At 35.6% G+C, this 25,224-nt stretch overlaps 1 protein-coding gene across 8 annotated transcripts in view; it reads left to right on the top strand.

Moving 5' to 3' along the window:
- Positions 1-25,224, top strand: part of GSK3B (glycogen synthase kinase 3 beta) — a 203,018-nt gene that overhangs the window by 162,828 nt on the left and 14,966 nt on the right. For 4 of the 8 annotated variants that reach the window (XR_011503170.1, XM_044771528.2, XM_044771531.2 and 1 more), the window contains exons 8-10: positions 1,863-1,958; positions 10,476-10,514; positions 13,170-13,356. Coding sequence is in view for 6 of the 8 variants with exons in the window: in XM_044771528.2 (XP_044627463.1) it covers positions 1,863-1,958; positions 10,476-10,514; positions 13,170-13,356 (322 nt within the window). In the remaining 2 variants the exon portion in view is untranslated. The remainder of the gene's footprint in view (positions 1-1,862; positions 1,959-10,475; positions 10,515-13,169; positions 13,357-25,224) is intronic. The other 4 variants (XR_011503171.1, XM_044771530.2, XM_070508933.1 and 1 more) reach the window with 1 other exon arrangement.

The raw sequence follows: 25,224 nt of genomic DNA, 5'->3' as shown, positions 1-25,224 counted from the left end.
ATCCTCTTTCTGTCACTGTAGAAAGAAAATTTTCTAGAATTCCGTATGAATGAAATTATACAGTAGATACCCTTTTTGGTGTGACTTCTTCTACTCAGTGTAGTTGGTTTTAGATTCCTCCGTGTTGTTCTTTTTATTGTTGAGTAGTATTCTATTACATGGGTATACCATCATTTGTTTATTCATTCACCTGTTGTGGGTATTTGGGTTGTTCCCACTTTTCAGCACTTGTAAACTAGATGCTGTGCACATTTATGTGCAAGTCTTTGTATGGACATGGCTTTCATTTCTCTTGGATAAATACCTAGGAATGGGAATGATGGGTATATGGTAAGTATATGTTTAACTTTTTAACAGGCTGTCAAAGTGTTTTCTAAGGTGCCATACCATTTTACATTTCCATCAGCAGTAGATGAGAGATTTAGTTGTTCTATATCCTCACCAAGACTGGTGTATGTAGTCAGTCTTTAATTTAGCTTTCTTAGTAGGTGTGTAGGTGGTATCTTGTAGTTTTAGTTAGCATTTCCCTAATGATTAATGATGTTAAGCATCTTTTCATGTGCTTATTTACTATCTCTGTGTCGTCTTTGGTGAAGTGTCTGGTCATATCTGTTGTCCATTTCTATTGGGTTGTCTTCTTGTTTTTGAATTATGACTCCTCTATATTCTAGATACAAGTTCTTTGCAGAATATATGTTTTACAAATGTTTATTCTCAGTCTATGGCTTGCCTTTTTTTTTTAAGAGTGTCTTTTGAAGACTAGAACTTTTAAAATTTTGAGTAAGTTCTGAAAGTTTTAATGAAGTCTAAAGAATTAGAACCAACAAAAAAACCCCTGAAATTCTTACTTTGCCCTGATTATTCACTGGTTGCCACCACAAGTCAAGTACTTAACATTACATTCTGCTCCTTCTGTGCAACTATCTTTGAATTGTAAATGGCTTAATGTTTTATTTGAACAGTCTTGTTTTATACTAGGCCCCTAGAGTTATAAAGATGAGTAATGTATGTCGTCTTTCTTCAAAGTGCTCATTTTTAGTATTTAATGTTTCTTCCTGTCGCCTGTCTTGTGCAGCCAGGTCCATATACTTTCCTTTGTCCAGTGCCTGCTACAGCTATAGATGCAATGAAGTTCTCAGTATATTTTTACCTTGTACTGTAGTTATGCTTTTTTCCACACACAAATGTCTTGTTCTTTGTATCCTCCGTATATCATAGCATAGCTCCTTGTACACAGGGGATGCTCACTAAATGTTCAGTGATTGAATGGAATTATTGATGACCATATTTGAGTAAGAGTCTCCTGATTAATTAATTTATTGATAATAAAACCTTTGGCTATACTTTACTAAATGAATAGGAGATATTATTTCAGAGGCCATCATTGCAATAGATTGTTTTTCTAGATAGGACGAAGATACCTGATTTTTACTTGAGTGTTTTTGGGTGATCTTTTTGTACAACCCTGACTTAACATTATTATTATCATAAAAGTTTGTGTAGGGTAGTATAGCCTTGGATCTGTAGTCAGTTAAAAATTAAAGTCTTTCACAGTAAACTAACACACAGACAAAGAGAATAGTTTAGTGGTTATCAGAGAGGATAGGGGTTGAGAAGTGGGCACAAGGGGTTAAGTGGCACATTTATTTGGTGACTGACAATAATGTACAACTGAAATTCCACAGTGTTATAAGCTATTATGACCTCAATAAAATAAAGTAATTAAAGTCTTTCACAAAGTCTGCTCTGTTTATCAAGTTATGTATTTTGTAACTTTGGAATTCCTTTTTAAATCCATTGAAACATAGACTAAATTTTAAGTGTATAGAGAAATATGTCAGTAACTTACTTTCTTTATCTAGGTCCTGGGGACGCCAACAAGGGAGCAAATTAGAGAAATGAACCCAAACTACACAGAATTCAAATTCCCTCAAATTAAGGCACATCCTTGGACTAAGGTGAGTCAAAGCACATTAACCAATAGTTAACTAAAGCTTGGGTTTCTCATTGTTCTTAACCTACACTATTTTGAGACTAGATGGCTGCCTGAGTACCAAGTACACAGCAGTTCTACGTGTAAAAATAATTGGGTAGTTGTACTTCAGTGTTCATTGACTATGTATGGTTTCATCCCTATTGATTTCCTCTAGATAATTTCCAGCCTGGCTTTTTATTTGTAGGGTGAGGACAGTGTGCTTATATTATTAAAATATGGAATTTCACTAGGAATAGGATCTTATATGTAAGTTTTTTGGCTACTTAAAATTCGGAAATTAATTACTTTACATAGAGGTGCTTATTAGTTCAACATCATATTGCGTATGAAAACATACATTTCATATATTTTCTTTATTCTTTTTTAAACTATTAATATGTAGACCTTATCATAGATGATATTGTATGTTTTTCATCTCTTGTTTACTTTGCTATTGGTGTTTTGGAAGCAGGAATAAAAAGCAGATTTGATCTTGCTAGGTTGATATGTTATGTTGAAAGCAATTGATATGTTAACAGGATGCCACTAGCCATTAGAAAAGCTTAACCGCCACATTAGATGGAACCAATTCTAAGAGCGTAAGTCCTAATTTACTGGAAGACTTTTTTTTTCTTTGATACTAATTGAAATGAATTTAGTAAAAAGTTTTTTCATCTCAGTTTGATTTGTGAGATGAGGTGTGCAGAGGGAAAAAAATCTCAATAGGATTTATAAACTAGAGTGAATCTCTAGCTTCCTCATTTTATAGGTTCAGAAACTGGCCAAAGATACCAAGTGACTTAAACAAGATTACATAGGTGTCTGTGACAAGGCCAGGATTAAACTTTTGTGTGTGTGTGTGTGTGTGTTTAATGCCAGATCTTTTAAGTTTCTAATTATGTGCCATGCACCCCTCCCCCATTTACTTATATTTTATTTTATATTTTTGTGGCTTAAAAATATTCAACATTTTGATATGTATTTCAAGCAAAAGCTCTCTGTATTTAAAAGTGTACATATAACAGTTTGTTTTGAACATTGGTAAGTTCATTTAATTGGTTATACATCTTTTATAATAAGAGATGAAGTAATTTAGGGCTATAGGTGAAATAGTTGACATTCCCAGATTTAAAGTACGTGTTTTTCTGTCTCTAAATTGTGTTATGATTCTAGTTACTTTCCTTCAGGTTCTCATAATCTCATTACCTCTCTTCACTTCAGAAAATCCTCGTTACTAATTATTTATTTTTTAGAATCAAAGACAGTAGTATAGAAGATATTTAGGGTCTCTCACCTGGCTCTCACTCAGAGAATCCTGAGTGGCCTATTTGGATTTAGAGTTTGAATCCAGTAAAGTTATTCTAAGTTAATGTGTTTATTATAAGTGATTTGTAGTGTACTGTGATTTCACTCATGTTAAAGAAAAACAAAAAAAGAATTCTGTATTGAATAATACACAGAAATATTCCAAAATGCTAACAGTGGTTTGGGTAAGAAGAGTGTAGGTGATTTTATTTTCTTTGTTCTGCATTTCCATATTTTCTTTAATAAGCATGTTGTTTTTATGGAGAAAGAAAAATAAAGCTCTTTTTGGTATAATCTAAGTATTCATCATGTGTAACCCTTAATAGAGAGTTTCTGACCAATATAATGCTGAAATTGAGGTCGTGAAATCAACAGATCCTGTGTTTTTTGTTTTTTTTTAAAATCAAGACTGCCACCAATATTAGTGTCATATTCTGCATTTTTTCCATGGTTTTTATCTCTTCAATTTAGCTATTAGCCAGGATGGAATGTGAGGAATGATTGGTTATAATTAAAATGTGGCCAACAGATTTGTGTTCAATTTATATGTTATACATCTTCCTTTGCCCTTGTGGCTTCCTGATGTTTCTATATCTTACACTAATGCATTTCAAACTTGAATAATCTATATAAAGCCATTTTATTCGTTTATTTAGGTTTCCATTCCTGTACCATGTGCAGAATAACGACTCAATTCTCCCACCTATTTTGTCTGTTCAGACTACTGTGAGCTCTTCATTCATATAGTGTTCCTTAATTTGGTTTTCACTTAGTACAAATGCATTTATTATGTATTTAACTTATGTTAATTTCTCATTAGTGCATACAGCTAGATTAGTGTTATTGTGGTTGTAAACGCAAAACCAAATTCAGGCACAGAAATTTCATGGCACTACTCTGTCATCTAGATGAATCTAGATGATACAGAATATGTTTATATTGATTTTTAAAAATAGATTATTATCAAAATGAGAATACAGAATTTTAAATTTCTAGAGGGAACTCAGTCCCCTCACCCCTGTGTTATGATAGTGGACACCCACTTGAGAAATGCTCCCTTATGCTAGGCAGCCAATGGAGTGATTTTTTAAAAACATGCATAATGTTGTTCTCTAAAGAGGAGAGTTTCTTGCCTTTGGAGGGCAGGTAAACAGGAGTCTGGAAACAAAAGCTGTTTTGTCCTCATTGCTATTTTGTGTTAGACCCACTTTAGCCTTGTTTCCTGATGCTGTGGGCATGTGAACCCTGATTTTCTGTGCTGCAGTGTGGTACAGCTATATATACATATACATATATATATGTATGTATGTGTGTGTGTATATATATATGGGAGCTGGTGTTCTCAAAAAAGTAGACAGACGTAAATATTAAGGGAGAAAATATCTTCTGTGGAAACATTGAGGTGAGAGGATGCACATGTGTAGGAAAGATAGCAAACAAAAGAACAAAACAATGAGATGATCCCATTGTGGTATATGGCAGGAATCTTGAGAATTTAGAAATCCACTAAGTTGTCCTTAGACTATTGCTTAACAGCCAAAGCAACATAATTCATTTAAGTAGGAAGGGAAATAGGCGCCGTTTTGAAACAGGGGTCATTATTGGGAGTGGGGAGGATAAAGACCTCTGCACTGGTGTACACTGTACACTTCAAAGAATAAAAGCCAGATGGTAAGCAAAAGTAAGTGATGCAAAAGTAGATTGAGAATTAAATAGAGACGGAGATGGGTTGGAAGAAGAGAGGAGGCTTAAATTCTGCATTTAGTACATGGAGGTGTGGTTAAATGACAGTCTGTTAGGTATGAAGTGAAGTTCTGATTTAAGCCCTGCTCCTACTCACTGCGCCTCAAGTTTTTTCTTTTATAAGATGGCAATTAGTTGTTGTGTCTCTAATCCAGATTCTCTTGAAAATGTGGTTAAAATATGCATATAAAGGATTATTTTATTTTAGTTCTGAATAAATGTAAAGATTCTACCTCCAGTATAGTTTTGTGATTTGTCCTATCTCCACTGCCCTGATTTTAGTTTACGCCATCATTATATCATAGAATTGTTAAAACAACCTTCTCCCTTCTGGCCAATTCCCCTCCTTCTGTTTCATATCCTCATTGCTGTCAAAGTTAACTTTCTTAAAAGCTCACGTGATACTGTCACTCCTACTTAAAAGTATCTGATTTCTCATTGCCTTTAGGAAAATTTGGTATAATATATACATAATGACATGGGTGATCATATGCCCCAATTTATGCTTGTCCAACGTAAGTATTAATTGCATGCCCCCTCACTCTCAGCAGTGTTCCAGTTTGGATGGCAGATTCTGCAGTCACTGGGTTCCTAATCATTTATACCTTTCCTTTCCAGAAAAGCAAGAGATTTAGTTCTTGTCCTTCTCCTGGCCTTCCCTGAGGCATCTCATCAGTTGAACTCAGTCTCTTTCCCAGGTTCTCCACCTCCTCCACCCAGTTGGGCAAAGAATTTAAAAGCCTAGTGTGTAGTTAGGGTAGATTATGGATTTCTAATAAGGTTATGTTGTAATAGACGTATGAGTTTTTTTCCCCGTTTTGAGTAACTGATTCTGCTAAACTTTTGTTTAAAGTTCCTTAAGACAAGTATTCCCCCTTTATCCTGGTAGTAAATAATCGTAGGAGGTCAGTTACTTAACACAGATGTTTGTGTATTCTTTCAGAGTAATGAAATTCATAAGTGATATGTCTGGTCAGCAGAAGGATTAGAATCCCAAAGGCCCTGATCTCTTTCGTTGGATTAGGGCTGTTTAATATGTTAGCTACATAGGTGAATGTTGTCTTGCTTAGAGCTGGCTTCAAAGGGGCCGTGCAGTCATGCTGAATTTTTTGATCTAACAAAATGTTCTCCTGACTGTTCTTAGAGAAGCCACATTGTTTCTACCTCTTGCCAGTGTCTTTTTTTCACTTACAATGTGTTTCTTCTCTACTTACCAAGTCTTAACCTTTTCTGGAGACCTCAGATCTCACTTCTCCCATGAAATATTTTCTAATTATCCCAGCTCTCCGTGATTATTCCCACCTCCTAACTCCTGTAGTATCTACCAGGTCATGCCATATGTATTACAGCAGTTCCTAATTTCTCTTGTGTAATGGTAATCGTGAAATGGGTATTAATTACTTCAAAATGTTTCTTGCTCAGTTTTTGGCATGCGTGATAGGTTTATGTAATAGTTAAGTATCTGTAGGATATGTGGGACCATAGATCATTGGTTAAGTATTCCAGAAAGCATTCTCCACAAAAATCAGTCCTTACATACCTGATTTCTTAGAACACTGTCCACATTCTTCAAAATAAATGAATACTAGTATTTCCAGAAAATTGAATTCTGAGATCGTTTCAGCTATCAAAGGAATCAAACTAGACTGAACAAGTTATTATTTTTATTATTCTCTTTACTTAAAGCTAAAGAAAAATGCCCCTCTATACTTGTTTTTTTAAGACTTTCTTCATAATCTTACATTTTTTTCTGAGCCTTTCAATACAAGATTTTCACTTGATAAACTTACCTGTTCTAACTATAGTTTAACACATTACCAAAAATGCCTTCGTGGGGCCTAGAGAGCACAAAAACAAAGATTGCTGTCAAGCTTCTTTTTATGCAAGTCCACTCGATTTACGTTTTCTGGTCTCTCTGCTTTACTCATTTTACTCACGTGTGTTCCAGAAAGCATAAAACCCTGCTGGAAATTTCTCTTGGTTCCTAAAATTGCCAGTTGTCTGTTTTGTTATTTTGCTTAGGTGAATCAGTTTCTATATTATTACTAAACCCTCTCTGCCCTGAGCATTATACTAATCCGTTATCACTTGTCTCATAAATACACTATGTTCTCTGCTGAATTTTCTACATTTTTTCTGAATTTCTCTATATCTTTGTTGGTGCTAGAATAATCACTTCTTTTCTAACATCTTTCTTGTTGTGTGAGTAGACTTCCTCACTTTTCTGTTTATACTGGCTATACTCCCATTTCTTTGCTGGAAACTATGCACCTTGAAATCCACCTACTAGGTTGGCTAATCCATATGTGAGAGTAATAATATAAAAAAGAATACTACGACATAAGATTCAAGATCGCTTGTGGGCAGTAGAGGATAGGCTTGGGAGTGGATTGAAAAAGAAGGCAAAAATCTATTTTAAATTTATCGTATGTTCTTTAAAACCCATATCTCCTATGTAACTGGTGCTGTGCTGAATGCCATAAAGGATGCAAAAGAAATAAAATATATAGTCCTTGTCCTTGAAAAGCTTACAGGTGATGTAACTGCCTCAGCTGAAGCAAGTATTGAATAATATAAGATAAAATGTAACCATATACTTGATGGTGTGCTATACGTGTTCAAAGGTGTTTCACAGGCTCTTAAGTATTATGAGACAGATCTCCAGTGAGAGTGGTGGAGGGAAAAAGGAAGCCTCCTTAAAGGTTGATAGAAGGGGGAAGGAGGATTTGGATTTGCTTAAGTGTGGATGAAGTTAGGGATTGTTGTAGCCTAGGGGACTGACTGTCCCTTAAGATGAGGAGGTGTGGATGAAAAGGAAATATTCCAGTATTCGTAAGAAGGTCATCCTTACTACAGTACTTATTTTATGAACAACGAGAGATTAAATTGGATAAGTGGACATTTGGTAAATCGCACTTTTGTGTAGCCTATAGTACTATTTTATCCATGAATGATGTTAGAGCGAAAAATTATATTGTGTAGTTAAATGCTGATATCAACACATTTATTTCTTATATATAGCAGAGCTCAGGAAAACTCAATAAGCCTTTTAATTAGTAGCTGAAATTTATTGAATCCTAGCTCTGTCTTGGCTAAGGAAGGGATGTTTGTGTTTCTTAGGAATTATGTACTACATATGAGCACTTAAGTAGACTTAGATCTTTTCTTAGTTAATTAACTTGGCTAATTAACATAATTAACTAGTGAACAAATCCATAGCACTGTCTCACTTTTAATCTTGTATTTAGGTTTACAAATTTCAAATAATTTTAGGTGATTAATGGATTACTTGAGAGCCAATCTTGGGGTTGCTCTTTAGGTGTGTTCATGGTTTATCAGTTTTTCACATTGAGTGCTTATCTGTTTTGTGCATAACCAAAGAACAGTGTCTGTGTTGTACATTTATCACAATGAAAACTAGGGAGGAGTAGCTGTTCAGAACAGGCACAGCACTTGTTCTGTGTTCTCCGTAGATTAATTATCATTGCCCATAGGCATTTTTACATTGCTCTGGTTGGCTGTTTAATACAGTAGAATTATTGAGAGCTGATGCTATGAGAATCGACCATAGGCCTTGGTATGGTATATATGAATGGTTATTTTAAAGGGCTTAAGATTCAGTCATACGACAGTTAGCTCCAGGTTGAAATTTGATATTTGATAGCAAAAGTCTATTCTAGGACATGTAAGGGGAAAATTATGTCTCTCATTTTTGAGTTATCCAAATGCAAATTTATTTTGAATAATTCTTCATTTAAGGATTCATTTGCATTTGTTCAATACCACTGAGACTTTCATTTTGAAAAAAGTGAATTTTTTCTGTTAGTTTCTTCTATGGACTGGTATTTGTGATGAGAGTTTATTTGTCTCAATTTAAGAAAATGAGTTGCTGCACAGGTGAGGTAGTATTTGAATCACTTAAAAGTTCATGTCAGTGTTTTGGTTCTTTTCAATTTTTTCTTTCTCTTTTCTTTCTTTCGTTTATTTTTTGCTTTGTTTTGTTTTATTTACTTTTGTTTTTAGTTTTTATAAGGGGGCGTTTTGGACTCTTCATGGCCTTGCTGACCTACTTGGCTGGCCATATTTAGTCTGCGCACTAATTGTTAGTTGGCCCACTTGAGTCTTACTTTGTGCTCTCAGTTTTTTTAGTCTGGTTTTCTATTTTTGTCCACCTGGTTGTGTTTTATTTAGTTCATGAGAGATTTTTATTCTAATGGGCCGGAGTTTAATCCGTGTACTAAATTTTAGTCTGCAGACTAAAAGTAATCCGCGGATTATTTATTTTTGCAAAATATTTAATTCCCCCACTGGAAACTATCCTAAAAGAATGCTAAATTCTCTTAGAATAGCCGAGGGAATTCACAGCTACAGGTGAGTTCTGCCGTTTTTTGTTCTCAATACCTAGACATAATAGACCCTACATACCTCCCTTGCATATTTGGCTCCGTTGTGCCTAGGTGTTGGTGTACATTACTATGCATGTCACCTATAACTGTGACTGTCCCTTAGTTGTATTGTTTATTGTATATATTTTTGTTTAGCTTTTGGTGGGTGAATTGGGCATATTTGCAGATGGAACTGTGTTGAATTTGTAGTGCTCAAAGATGTAGGATTTTTTCAATGAGTTTTTCCAAAAAAGGAAAGAATGTTCTATATTTATTTTTTCTAAGTAATGGGTGCAAGGGTATGAGGGGGCAAAGCCCACTGTAGAAAAAGTAAGTTTATACCCTCACTCCTGAGGTGATATGTCAATTTCCTGAAGAGTCCTAAGATAATGAGAACATCAGCAAATATCTTTTAGCAGGGAAGTCAATCCAAAATGGAGAATAATCCGCGGTGGCCTGATCCTTCTTAGCTCACACAAATTGAAAATATCTGGCTTGAAATCTATAGTAATATTAATTAAATATATTTATTACTTTCCTCTCATCACTAATAATTTAGCAAAAAAAATGTTTATACTGTGTAACTGGAATGCATTAATAGAGAAAAATTAGTATAATGGGTACTCATATCTTAAAAGCAGGCTCATCTGCCCCCTCCCAGCCATGTCAATGGATGGTGAATCCGGGTCTTAGAAGACCAAACACTTTACTTTGGGAACTTTACTTATAGATTTCATTTTGATTTTAACTTTTTTTGGTTTTGTATTTTTTTAATAAACGCACTGGCATTGGAACATAATAAACTAAAATAAAAATGTTTCTTTACTGTGCCTCACCATTGCGCAATCAAAAATTTTTTTGCATACACTGTGGTGAAATAATTTTTAAAACTTGGACTTGCTACTGTGGAGACTGATGTTTAAAGTTTATAACTGTATAAACATTTTCTATGTCCCCCCCCACACCATGGATTTCTTATAACATTGGATATATTTTTCCTTGCTGGACTATTCTCTTTTGGATTGACTTCCCCTGTTTGGATTATTTCACTGCATTATCATCTTTAGGATTCGTCAGGAACAGGACATTTCACCTCAGGAGTGCGGGTATGTACTTAATTTTTTTTTCCGAAAATTTCAGGGCAAGTCTATAAAACTAGGGGTAAAACCTTTTTTGAAAGACTGAATAGTTATTCATTCTTGAAATGTAATAGTAAAAACGATGTAGGTCACTATAATTTCTTTTTTCATTCACTGTATGATATAGGTTTGGCTTATGGTATATTTAGATTGTCAGTCTCCTGAGTGATTTATTGACTTCTAGACTGAAGTTTAGGAATTGTGGTGTTTGAAAATATTTTTACAAGAATAAATAATGACAAAGATCCACAGAACCAAAAGTTCTGTGTTAGGCAATTTAAATGAGTAGGCAATGAAATGGCAGCAGAAACTTCTTTATTAAAAGCAAAATTTCAGTAGTTATTGGTTTCCTTTTCTTTAGACACAAGGATATTTCAGAAGAGCTGTTTTCTAGTTTGGCCTGTAATTTTTGGAAGTTGCATGCTACCATACCCTGTATTATGGTCAGAAATCTGAACTTTGGGAGACACTGAGTTTTGACCCCACATAATTTTCCACTTAGCCTTCATCCACAGAGTACTGAACCAAGGCTTTTCTCATCAGGAAACTCTGATAGCGTTTAAAGTAATAATGGATACTTTTCTCAAAGGCAGGTTAAGACTTGATTTTAGCGTAGCCTCTTGGAATGAATTCTTTTCTCTATTGTTTTTAACTCTTTGGTTCCATGAGTTAGGATTCCCTGGCAAAATAATCTAATGTGTTTTAGTACCCACATGGATGGTCACTTGTAGCCAGTAAGATACCAAAAAGATGTGGATGACTTTCTTTTTTAAACAATCAGAAATAAGCTTACAATGCTAGTCTATTAGTAACTTTAACACAAAATCCTCATTGATATAACATGAAATTTTTTCATTTAAAATACCCTCACTGTCCAGCTACCCTACATTTCAATGTTAGCAGGAGATAATTATTTCTGCTTTTGGTGGTACTTTTAATTCTGCTTATGTGCTCCCATATTGGTGCAGAAGCACTTTTGATTAGACTGGCTAGCAAAATAAATCCATATGCTGTCAGATAAATGCAGACTTCCCTCAGGGATAAAATATGTCAGTACTGCTTAATATTTTTATGAAAAATTTTCTGATTTTGCCCACTCACTATTTTCTTTTACCTTCTGAGTTTATTATAGACCTGGCAGGGGAGCAGGAGAGGGGAAAATGACCAAGAACAGTAGAAGATCTAAACATTTCAAATAATACAATGGTTTCCTTGACTGAAGCAAGTATGATCCCTCAAAAGAATAAAAATAAAGCAGTTTTTTACCTTACAGAGAGTTTTCTAATGTAGCCAAGTAAATTGACTGAGGCTTTTAATGTTCTAAAATAAATTCCTAAGATCCTACTCAAACCAATTTCTGAATTTCCATGGAAAATATCTTTATTAATAATAAACTTTGTGTAAAAACAAACGAAAAAAGGTTTTCACTGTAGAAAGTACTCTTATAATATCTTGAAATCTAATAAACTTATAGTAGTAACTAGTTCTCCTACCTTCAGCCTGAGTGAATAGCCCAGATGGTACCTGAGCCATTCTCCCTAGGAAACCTTAGTCTTCCAGGCTCCTCCACGCCTTGTCTCAATCTCCATGTCCTTCCCTCACTTGTACCATTGATAGACGTCTGCATATGTCTGCCCACCTCCACCGCTGCCACTACACACCTCCAGTTTGATTCTGTGTTCTTCCTATCAAGGGTTATGTTTCATTTTTCTTTAGTTTCAAAGGCTTTCTGTCCATCTGCTCTGTTTTTCCCCCTTCTGCTTTTATTCTTTAACTGTCCATAATTTAGAACAAAGTATATTTTCATTGCTTTATGTGTTGATTAGGAATTTTAAGACATAGATGGACAGAAAGCTTTCTATCCTTTAAGCAAATGGATTTATTTGCATTTGCTTTAAAATAGCCTTCAGTTGACTCTTTTTGTGAGTTAATGGCTCTGAATGAAAAATACGTTTCTCTCCCCCTGATGAAAACCCTAGAATATTCATTGAATATTCATTCAAATGAGAGTAATCTGACCAGGTTCACGATAACAGCTACTTGAGAAAACATTTGACGTTTTGTCAAATTCTGGGTATTCAAGAATTTCTTCAAATAATGAAAGACTCTGTTTATTGAAGACGTAATACCAAATCCTTAACATTTATAGACCTATAGTAAACAGATGCTGATTCCCAAATTTGAAAAGGGCCATCCATTGTCTACAGTTGTTCTGCTAAAAATACAAAAGAGGCAACTTTTCATCTACTGCCACAGCAGTCAAAAGTTTAAAAATTTTTTTATATTCCTGTAGTTGTGCTTGCCTCCAGAACCCAGCCTTTCTCTGGTGCCTGTCATATTTTGCGTGCATGTTTGATTTACTGCTTTGTTATTAGCATATGTAGATTTTTTTCCATTTCCCCTAGTTTTTTCCTGTGAGCTTTTCTCACATAGTCTTTAATTATCAGTTCACCCCAGTGTGGTGAATCATATGCAGTTAACGCTTTTCATTCTAGAAGGTTCCTTTCACAAATGCAACCGTGTTTTTGTACGTGGTGGGAATTAACTCAGTACTCAGAGGATAATTTGCTAAGATTCTTACAATAGAGCATTAATTGTTTTTTCCCTTTCTTTGTACTGCAGGTCTTCCGACCCCGAACTCCACCGGAGGCAATTGCACTGTGTAGCCGTCTGTTGGAGTATACACCAACTGCCCGACTGACACCACTGGAAGCTTGTGCACATTCATTTTTTGATGAATTACGGGACCCAAATGTCAAACTACCAAATGGGCGAGACACACCTGCACTCTTCAACTTCACCACTCAAGGTAATTCCACATGCTTAGTTCTGGGAAAGCTACACATGGTTGTGAAGTGACACTGTTAGTAAAAATCTGTGTAGGACAAAAGTACTAAGTACTTATGCAGGTAGGAAACATCCTTTCTAACCACTTAATAAGCTACTGCTCTTATGGTGTTGAACAAAATAGTGGCAGATAAAATGTTTCAAATAGCCATAACTTCTCTAATTTTTAGCAGATTATTATAATAAATCTTGGCACATGAGAAGTTATAGAGGTTTCACTAATAAGACTAATGTACAGTTTAATCTTCAGGTTTGTATCTGACACTTAGAATATTAGCATTCCTTGCTTTCCAAGGATTTATATCAAGCTTTTTACACCTGGAAATAAATTGGTGGCTGTATTTGTATAAATTCAAATGTCTTACAAACGGGGAGAACTGGAGTCCTATATCCTTTCTTAGATAAAAGATGTAGATAAAGAAATTCTCATCACCCCAGCAGCTTGGCACCATTGCTCCTGCTGAGAAAATATTGAAAGGAAAACTGAGTTTGTGCATTCATGGCTTCTAAAAGACTTAGAAATAGTCATTATTTCTTCACCACTTCTGTGTTCACTTTTCTTTCTGATTAAGACCCTAAGTGATTCAATCAGTCAGCCACACTGCCTCTGATAATATGATTTTTCTTCTTAAACTGAACATAAGTGTATAATTCCTTATAAGTAAAACAAGCAATAAAGAGTTGATTGATTGACTGATTACTAAGCTTTTCAAGCTAAAAATATAGAAGGGGGATGGAAAGCTTTCTGTGATCAGGAAATAGATGTATTTCCTTTATTCTAAGGTGAATTTTCCCCACATATTTCAACTTTTCTAAAATTGACTATGGAAAAATGCATTACTTTAAGCTGTAGATTTGGAAGATCTAAGTTTCTAGTAAAATAGACTTGGATAATCCCATTGACTATAATCTTAAACTGTCAATGTTATATAACTACTGGCAGTGCTGATGCAGTCTTAAATTACATTCATAAAAGAAAAAATGTTTGGATATCCTAGGACTATTAATTTTATTTAGGGCTGATCAGAAATCATTTGGAATGTTGTTTTAGGCCTGACTATGCCATTTTAAGAAGAATATTAATGAATGGTGGGTAGGTTATACAAAGGAGCAAAACTGAATATAGAACCTGGAAAGTGAAGACTTAAGGGATTCCTAAGAGCTGTCTAAAAATACCTCCAAGATTATCTTCTAAAGAAAGGAGTAGACATATATTATTTCTCCAGATTGCAAAACTGAAAATAGTAGCAGAAAATTAGAGAGCAGTACACATTTGGGCTTACTATAAAGACCTCAGCTTCTGGCACAAATAGAGACCGAGTACAATTATTGATGAATCAGTGAAGTTTTTAATTGTTTAATAGTGGAACAAGTTATTTTCAAAACATTGATCTCTGTATCAGAAAAAAACTGGATGATGTCAAATATTGTAGGTAAGATTACTCCAGTTTGGCAGGAGGTTAGACTGGGAGACTCTTCTTGGCCTCTTTCAGAGCAAAGATTCTGTGATTCCATGTCATGTAAGTTTTTGACGCTTCAGAAAATAAACCTAATTTTTATTGCTATTGTCTTAATCAAGAGTAATGCATGTAGATTGAGGAAAATGTTTAAAATACAATGGTAGTGTAGATAAAAAAGTCACAATCCCAAAATAATCACTTGTAGCATTTTATGATGTAGCTCTTTTCAATCTTGTTTCTAATGCGTATACTGATAATCCTTGAATGTAAAGTATCCTCTATTTTCCCATTAAGAAGATCCCAGGGGCTGGCCCCATGGCCAAGTGGTTAAGTTTGCACAGTCCGCTTCGGCACCCCAGGGTTTCGCTGGTTTGGATCCTGGGCATTGACTTGGCACCGCTCGTCAAGCCATGCTGAGGCAGTGTCCCACATGCCACAACTAGAAGGACCCACAACTAACATATACAGCTATGTACTGGGGGGCTTTGGGGAGAAAAAGGAAAAATGAAATCTTAAAAAAAAAAAAAGAAGATCCCAAAGGGTTTTTTCAGTTAACTTGAATGTATTTAAAATTATATATTTCATAAATTTAATATAATTCAGAAATTTTGCATCTCAAATTTCATAAAATAATTTTGTTTAAACTCTATATGCATCTTTTGCATCTATCTATTTGTAACCAATAGAGCTACTTTTTGAGCCATCTATCATAGTTTTTTAGTTACATCACCTAAATTTTTTTATATGAGGCACTTTTTGAATCTATATAAGGCCACCATTGGAAGTTGTACAAATACCCTTTTACACAAGGTGATTAATTTTTTTCTTTTGTACTGTAGGTATATGTTTATTATCTGTACAATATAACTATTTGTTGGATTGCTTTTTAAGTGGTCTCTAAAAGGCTTTTGTATATAGTGACATCTAGCACTGGGAATTATGGAGCCTTAATATCAGAAACTACTAAGTTAATGTTAAATTTCTTTGCCTACCCCCCCCCTTTTTTTTTCCTACTACTTCCGTCAGGTGACCTTAAAGTTTCTCAAACCAACATTGTCTGAGGGTTTTTTCCTCACACTCTGTGTCTTCTTCAACAAGTACCTTGTTTCTCAAAATACCCGCATCAAGAAATCCCCTTGTTAAGTGAGCAACTTGGTAGAAACCCAAATATGACATGATGTTTATGATGGATACATTTTAGAGAGTACTTCTCCTTATGTTCAGACCTATTTGGTACATACTCTTCAGTGTGTGTGAGCAGTGCACCTGTATCTTCAAAATCAAGATACTACTTAAACCTTTTATGTGATCAGATTTAAAAATCTGGGATTCTGTTTCACTGTTCACATGCCCCATTTTTAAAGTAATTATATTTGATTCTTTAGTCACTGGCTAATAATTTTCCATTATTACTAAAGAAAATAAAATTTAAAAACAACTAAATTTGTTATTTTATGAATTTCTAAGCTTTTTTAAAATTTGAGATAAGATTCTCATGAGGGTGAACCATTTTAAAGTAAACAATTCAGTGGCATTTAGTATATTCACAGTGTTGTACAACTACCACCTCTGTCAAGTTCCAAAACATTTTCATTGCTCCTAAGGAAAACTCCATACCCATTAATCAGTTACTCCCCATTAACCCCCTCTTCCAACCCCTGGCAACCATCAACCTGTTTCCAGGAGTCTCTGGATTTACCAAAACTGGATATTTCATATAAAATGTGACTTTCGTGTCTGGCTTTTTTCACTTAGCATGACATTTTCAAGGTTGATCTGTGTTGTAGCTTGTATTAGTATTTCATTCATTTTTATGGCTGTATCATGTCTTAATCAGTTCAGGCTGCTATAACAAAATATAGACTGAGTGGCTTAAACAACAACCATTTATTTCTCACAGTTCTGGAGGCTGGGAAGTCCAAGATCAAGGTGCTGGTAGATTCAGTGTCTGGTGAGGGCCTACTCCCTAGTTTGCAGATTACTACCTTCTTGCTGTACCCTCATATGGTAAAGAGAGATCACCTCTCTTATGTCTCTTATTGACCACTAATCCCATTCATAAGGGCTCTACTCTTATGACCTAATTACCTCCCAAAAGCCCTACTTCCAAATACCATTACACTGGGGACTAGGGCTTCAGCATATGAATCTTAGAGGGACACAGACATTCAGTCCATAGCCTATGGATACCACGTTTTGCTTATCCATCCATTGATGGACATTTGGTTTGTTTCTACCTTTTGATTGCTGTGAATAGTGCTGCCATATGACCATTTGTGTACAAGTATTTGTTTGAATACTTGTTTTCAATTCTTTTGAGTATTGCTGGGTCGTATAGTAATTCTATGTTTAGTTTTTTTGAGGAACTGCCAAACTATTGTCCACAATGGCTTGCACTTTTACATTGCCACTAACAATGTACAAGGGTTCCAGTTTCTCCACATCCTCTCCTATAATTATTTTCCTCTTTTTTTTTTTTTCAATAGCCATCCTTAGTGAGTGTGAAGTGATATCTCATTGTAGTCCTAAGCTTATTAGAATATAATGAATCAGGACCTGGTAAAAGCTATTTATGTGTTCTCTAATAAGTTACCTTCATAATATAGATTAACATGAAAATAAATTGGCTTAGATTTTAGAATATGGTCTTGAAAATAGTGGAAGGACTTGTGAATGGGCAGTTTTCATACTGTTAACAAACAGAATCAACTAACTTTAATGTCCTTAGAAGCCTCCGTAGTTGTTATGATACTTCACTTTGACACGTGTTTTTAAAGAAAAGGCTCAATTTAAAGAAGACTAAATAATCTAGTTCAAACTTTATTCATACGTATCTAATATTTACAAGTTTTTTTAAAAGAATGAAGATTGTTTTATTTTGATATTTTAAATTGTTATATATGTCTTTGAGGATTTGAAGAGTATGTGTATGTTTCAATGTGATGTGTGTAGACAGTGTGCAATCTCTGTGATGTGATTCTGTAGATATCAGTGAATAGAATGTACATGAGTCTTTGTATCTATTCAAATGGACCCTGTAAATATATCCTTGAAATTGTTTTTCATAAAACTAAATGTAGTAAGTTGAAAGTGGCATCATTTAAGTTTAAAGGGCCATCATCATGGCTCTCCTTTTTTCAGTGTTAAAATGCCTTCTCTGAAATGCCATTCTAAAACTGGGCTGTGATCACCTAGTAGTATTTTCTCCCTGGCCTTCTACATCACTTGAACAGTGTTTCCATATAAGGACACAGCTGTCCAGGGAGGAGGTGTTATTTGATGTCATTCTATTTGATTCTCTGTATTCTCATTTTGGAGCAGTGTTTCCAAATGGTGATCTTGTTTACTAAAGCAAAGATGTAACTGTTGTGCAGATGCAAATGTAAAGCACATACTAGTTAATGTTAATAGCAATTAATGGATGATCAGAATAAAACTGAGTAAGGCAAGAGGTTGAAGAAGGAGAACCAGTCCTCTAATTGGTTGTATAGTCAGAGAGTCCAGAAATAGGAAACATTGGGGATGGGGCATTAATGAGGTTCTGCTGTAAGCAGAATAAAACCCTCCTCCATTCTCACAACAAATTTTCAGTACTACTTCCCCCGAATGAAATAAAGATAATCCCTGATCTACATGTAGTAGCTACTCAATGAATGTTTGAGTGGGTGACGCATGCCACTTTAAATAAACACAGTATTTATTAATTCATGCAACCAGTATTTATTGGACATTTCTAATGTTCCCTCTGGTTGTTGTTACTGTTGGTTTGGTTTTTTTTGTTGTAGTTTTTTGCTGAGGAAAAATCACCCTGAGCTAACATCTATGCCAGTCTTCCTCTGTTTTGTATGTGAGTCCCCGCCACAGCATAGCAGCCAACAAGCAGTGTAGGTCTGCACCCGGGAATTGAACCCTGGCCACCAAAGTGGAGTGCTCCAAACTTAACCAGTAGGCCATATGGTTGTTTTAATTGGCACGGTAAACCTACCCATAGAACAAAACTCTGAAGATTGAACACTTGAGTAAAATACAGTGTTGTATTAAAGTTTACAACAAATCTAACTGCAGTTTGGCATTTATTACTGTGCCATGAATAATTAGCCAAAATGGTAGTCAGTATTTCTTTCATATAATCAAAACAAATATTTCTGTGATCAACTAGAGGAAGAAGAGAGATGAAAATATATATGGGACAGAAAACTTTGAGATTCTTCTGACCTCCTGAACCCATAACTCAGGAGACTTTCAGACCTCTCATTTTTCTGGCACTTGAGCTTCAGTGTTCTTGGACCCCCTGCCTGACAGTATTACCTGCATCTAGACATTGGAAACCAGGACAGACTTGACACACACCCTTCTCTCTCTTTCCTCAGGTCATTAGATCTGAAAGGTTGGACATAACTGAATCAGACCTGAGGAAGCAGGTAGAATCAGGAAATCCCAGCAGGGATCGTTATTTTCTGTATTTTCCAATTCCTTGCCTATTCCAAGGCTGAAACATATTGGGAAATAGGTTGTTTTGTGTGTTTAAAGGTGAGTTTCCAACTAACACACATTCCCAGTCCCAATTTTCTGCCCAATTTGTATGAAATTTTACTAAGTGAAATTATTTTAGCAAGCATTGTCCCTCTGAGGGCATAGGATAGGATGGGAGTTGGGCAGGGATGAGTAAAGATTATCAGCTGTTTATATTAGAATGATTTAGTTTGAAGAGTATGCTGCTCTACCACCTAGCTAAGTTATCTGAGAGAATGGTAGCTTTGTTGTGGGGAGTTGAGGAGGAGTGGTGACTTATTGGCTAGGCCAGAAGAAGGGGGAACTGCTTAAATGAGAGTTAAAATAGGATATTTGGGGCAACCAGAGAGCAACATGAAAACCTCAGGCAGACTGTGGATGTTTTGGGGAACTAGGGACAAGCATATGGATGTGAGGAAAGCAGATAGTAAAACAGAAAAGGGGGTTCAGAAAGTAAAGATATAAAGGACAGTAAAATAATCAGTAAGAGAAAACAAAAAGAAATGAGAAAAGGATCAGAGAAAGAGATTTTTAAAAGTGTAGGAATGTGTTCCAGAATAGGAAGTGATGAAAATAGGATTGAGAACAAGTTAGGAATGGGCAACAAAAGCACTAAGAGTTCTGGAAGCCCAGCTCATCAAAGGGTTATACTTCCTTCCTTTGAGAGCAGTAGACTACTTCTTCATAAAATTTATTGTAACTCATTATTTATGATAATTAATTAGGAGGTTCCATGATCTTTGTAGCAATGAATTTTAAGCCAATTTCCCTGTTATAAAAATAGTGATACACATAAATATGGTCAGCCCACCTGTTTATGTGCCTTTATGTCCTGGGCATTTTCTTCTAGTCTACTTTATCCTCAGCCTCAGCTAAAGGGGGCACAGTATTTCAGCCACCTAAGGTGATGAAGTATCTTTTGATATTATTCTCAAATTACTATGAACGCTGAGTTAGAGCTTTTTATTTTTAGACTTCTTGTAATTTACAGTAGCAGAAATAAATTTACATAAGATAGGAACTCTTCATTTATATATAGGATATGAATTAAATCATAAAGTGAAACTTGTAAACTACTCTTAATTTGCAGTGCCCCTGAATTTTTTTTTAAGCTAAACTAAACCTTTTACATGGCTATCTCTGTTCTCTGTTGTGTTCTTTTGAGTGAAAATGGCTATAAAAGGTCTTTATAAGACAGTGGACTTGAGGAAATTTGGGTATAAATAAGTGGATTAGTCTCATTAATTAAAGAGATGTGGAGCTGTTCATACTTATCAAAGGAATTGATGTCAGAATTATTCTTTAATATTTTACAAATAATCTAGAAGCGTAAATTTTTTAGGTAAGCAAGCTGTAGTCTTCTGGGTATTGAAATGCTAAACCAATGGAAAAACACTGCAGGGAGAGCTTGAGAAAATTCATGAGTGTGCAAAAAGGGGCAGGAGGTAAGTTTTAGTTTAGGCAACTAGAGTACTAATGACAAATAATGTTGACTGTCTTCAAGATTTTAGGATCTAAATTATCAATTATTTATGAGAATTATTGTCATTTTTCCTGAGATTATTTGATCCCTTCTGCTGCTTTGGCCATACTACTGGGAAGAGTGTGGAATGGCATAGGAACAATCAAAAACTAGTATTTGGCTTAAAGTTCTGTATGTAGTGTAGACAGATACACTTCCAGGAAGACCAGAACACTAGTATATGATATATAACCAAGACAATAAAGACATGCAGTATTGCATATGGAAGGAGGTAAGTCAGACCTAAAGTCTAATTCCCAGTCTCTGATTTTAGGCTTTGGCCAAGACACTATGTCTGAGTTCCCTTACTTAAAAAAATTGGGTAGTTGGAGTAAAGAATATTGAAGTACACTTCCAGCTTCAAAATTCTGATTATAAAAATTAATTGACTCCAGAAAGACAAAGAAAAAATGAGAAATAAATCTAAAAACATAGACCACAATAGGGCAAGGTATGTAAAATCATGGTATAAATGGATACAGAAAAACTCAGACTGATTCCCCCTGAATTCAGAATATTAGCAGCATTATTTTTAAATGCCTCCAAAAATTGTTTTTAGTTGTGTAAAAACTTGATGCTACATTTATTATGCTTCATCAAGAATGGAGTTCTAAGATTTTTAGTTTATTAAAGCTTATTCTTTTTAATCACCAGAACTTTTAAAACACTAACGTTTTGCTAAATAACTTCTAAAATATATCACACTAAACGCATTCAGACATTTCTAGGTGATTGATATAAATTGTGATGCTCCCTCTTGGGCAGTTCCAAGGCAAAGTAGTCTTGGATTTGTGCAGATATCATGTATTCCTCACTCATGTATTCCTCACATGAAATATCACCAGTATCACCAAGTAGCAGGAGTAAGCCTTATAATTATTTACTATTTGTCTGATCTTCTAATTAGTGTTTGTTTCATTGTTTAGTAGTATTTGTTTAATTTCCTGAATGAGTATGGAATATATAGTCAGAGTTAGAAACTTGATCAAGGATTTCCTGGGCATTTTGAAATCGTTAGGAGATAACCCCATTGTTATGATGGGTTTACTTGTTTATCTAAAAAAAAATCCAAATAAGCAACATTAGAATTCAGTAATGTCTGAGATTGAGGTTTCACCATCCTAGTATTTGAATTACTGCTCGAAAAACTACACAAATGGGGGCCGGCCCAGTGGCGTAGTGGTTAAGTTGACGCACTCCACTTCAGCAGCCCAGGGTTCACAGGTTCAGATCCCGGATGTGGACCCAGCACCACTCGTCAAGCCATGCTGTGTTGGCATCCCACATAAAACAGAAGAAGATTGGCACAGATGTTAGCTCAGCAACAATCTTCCTCAAGCAAAAAGAGGAAGATTGGCAGCAGATATTAGCTCAGGGCCAATCTTCCTCACACACACACACATGCAAAACTACACAAATGTAATGGACATGCTGTTGTTAGATCGTTTAAACCTTTTTGTGAATGAAGGGGAAATAGCAGTTTAACTATATAGACAAACACTGGCAATTTCCGTATATGCGTAAGAGGCTTGATGCACACATGAAAACCTCAGACAACTTGCGGAAGAAAAAGAAAGTCTGCCTCTTGGTGATTCCATTCTGGGGATCTGCAGGTTGAACGCCTTCAAATCTAACAAAGGAAGCAGATTCCCTTCTACCTGATGACTGGTATTTTGTTATATCACTGTAAGAGTAGATCAAGTCAACAAAGGAGTTGATTTCTTCTCTCTGGTTAACACGTGTTTGCTGTTCTAAAATTTATCCTCAACTTTCACACTACACAGTTTGAACAAACATGTATACCCTATTCCCCACCCCCTTCTCACCTGCTCCTTATCTTTAATTTTGAGAATCTTATATTTGGAAGAATAGAAACTTCAGATTAAGGGAAACTCTAGGTTTTGTCAACTAGATTTAGGTTTCGTTTTGTTTTAATGTTTAAAAAGATTGCTTTATTAGGCGGTTAGGTATGGTTGAGTTTGTGTTTTTTCGGGAATTTTTCTTTTCTATATAGTTTGCAGTATAAGCAACAGTGCAGCAAATTTTAGTTAAATGAATTTGGTTAACCTTTGGTTGATATCTATCTTGATTGGGTTTATTGGTCTTTTTAAATTCATTTTGCTTTTCTTTAAATTGTACATTAAAATGTTTGGTTGTGGAGCACATTATGATTGATACGCCATCAAAATATTCTTAACATTTTTTAATGAACTACTATGTGATTTGTTTTTGATGAATAGTTTCATGGCATCTGCAATTGGTTGAAGAAATCCTTATCATGCATTAACTTTTCTAAAATTCTGGAACCTGTTGCCATGTTGTTTTGAGCCATGTCTCTGAGGTAACAGTCTGTCTCTTATCCTTCCTACCTCTTACTTCTCCAAAGCTAGCCCTACTTCAGTATTATGGACCTTCTTCTTCCCTTGATTATCATCCTGCTCGCAAGCCTACCACACATACTTAGTAAATAAATATTAGCTTACGTTTCATTTTCAATCTCTTCTACACACCTTGTTCTCTGCCTTCAAGAATACATGCACTCTCCCTAATCCTGAAAAGTTCTATTGCTTTGCTGTTTCTATCCTCCAAAATGCCATCCTTTTTTGCATTCTTTCACTGCAGTTTAAGTCCACACTCATTGCCTCAGTTTCCTTACTAACTTCTTGCCATGGATAGACAGGGAGATTGGGAGTAGGTAATAATTGTTGTGAGTGAAAAACAATTACAACCATCTTGGACTAGTTGTGACAGCCTCCACGGAAGTACCCATAGTCTGTCCCCACAGAAGGGGGACAGACTCTACAAGCCTGTCCACAAAAGGGACAGATTTGTAGTGTAGAGAACAGGACTATACAGCAAGAGTCTAAGGAGGCTTCCTCATTCACATGGGCAAAAGCCATGACAGTTAACCAGCTCTCTGAAGTAGGGAAGAGGTAGTAGTTAGACAGCTGTGGACCCTAAGGAATGCCTGTAGTTAAGAAGGACATTGGGCTGTAGGAGTTGGAGGGACCTAGGACTGTAAGTGGGTGTCCAGTTTAGAATCCCTTGACTTTTAGGATGTTTGACTTTTAAAAGTTCACAAAAGTCTCCCTCCTTCCTTTTCCCTGCAAAGGCCACTCACTGGTGACTCTAGGTTAAGAACCTAGTCGATTGATTGATTGATTGATTGATTGATTGGCACCTGAGCTAACAACTGGTGCCAGTCATCTTCTTCTTTTTTTTCTTGTTCTCTCCAAAGCCCGCCCAGTACATAGTTGTATATTTTAGTTGTGAGTGCCTCTGGTTGTGCTATGTGGGATGCCGCCTCAGCATGGCCTGATGAATAGGGCCATGTCCAAGCCCAGGATCCGAACCAGTGAAACCCCGGGCCGCCAAGGCAGAGCACGCAAACTTAACCACTCGGCCATGGGGCTGGCCCCCAGAATCTATTCTTTTTAATTGTTTTGTGGACTTTACTTACTCTCCACTGTGTCTTTGGATGTGGCAAAGCCTCCAGGATCCCAGAGCTTCTCCTCTTCGTCTCCTTATTTTGTTCACTTTCCACTTCTATTCCTCCATTAGTTACCTTCTCCCCCTATGCAAGGCCAAAATCACTGTCTACTACGTAGGTAAACACACACACACATATCCTTACCCAGAGTAAGACACACACCCACTGTGGCCCCTCAACTGGGCGTGCAGATACACAGAAAGTAGGTGATCTGGTAAAAGAGAGTAAATGAATGGGAGGAAATGGGCGCATGGGCCACAAATAAAGTGACTACAGAGTACTGATATTCAGTTTATTTTAAAGATTAGTAGCTTTGTCAAAATGTCTTACATCAAAATCTCTGGTTCTTTTCCTTTTTTAGATTTTCTTTTACCCTATCCTGAATAGACTGAATGCCTTTTTTGCCAGCTTGTTTAATTATCTTTCCATTTTCTATTTATGTTGATCAGACAAAGACAGTTAGCTTTTTCTCCTTCTGTCCTGAGACCTAACTCACTGTTTTATGCTCAGTATTGTTAGATGGATGGGGCTGTGAGTGGGTAGATAAATGGATGGATTTTTAAAAAGCCTTTCTGTTTTAGCAGATTTTAATCTTAATTGAGTTGGTAAATTTGACTTTCTTTTAGGTTAATGAAGAATAACTACCACATCTTATATTAATTTTTATTCTAGAACTGTAAAATCATCAACTATGGCAATTGGGATTCTCTTGCTTTCCTGGGTGTAAGATTGTAGGTTAAAATTGGACTGATGACCTAAAATAAAACAGAATCTTCCTGTTCCTCAGGGAGAAGAAAAACAGCTACTAAAGCTGGTTATGGGAAAACAATATCTCTTTGAACCTGA

The sequence above is a fragment of the Equus asinus genome, chromosome 5, assembly GCF_041296235.1.
Source record: "Equus asinus isolate D_3611 breed Donkey chromosome 5, EquAss-T2T_v2, whole genome shotgun sequence".
In the NCBI taxonomy this organism is placed as follows: domain Eukaryota; kingdom Metazoa; phylum Chordata; class Mammalia; order Perissodactyla; family Equidae; genus Equus; species Equus asinus.
The sequence above is the reverse complement of the archived record's forward strand: the minus strand, read 5'-3'. Positions and strand labels throughout refer to the sequence as shown.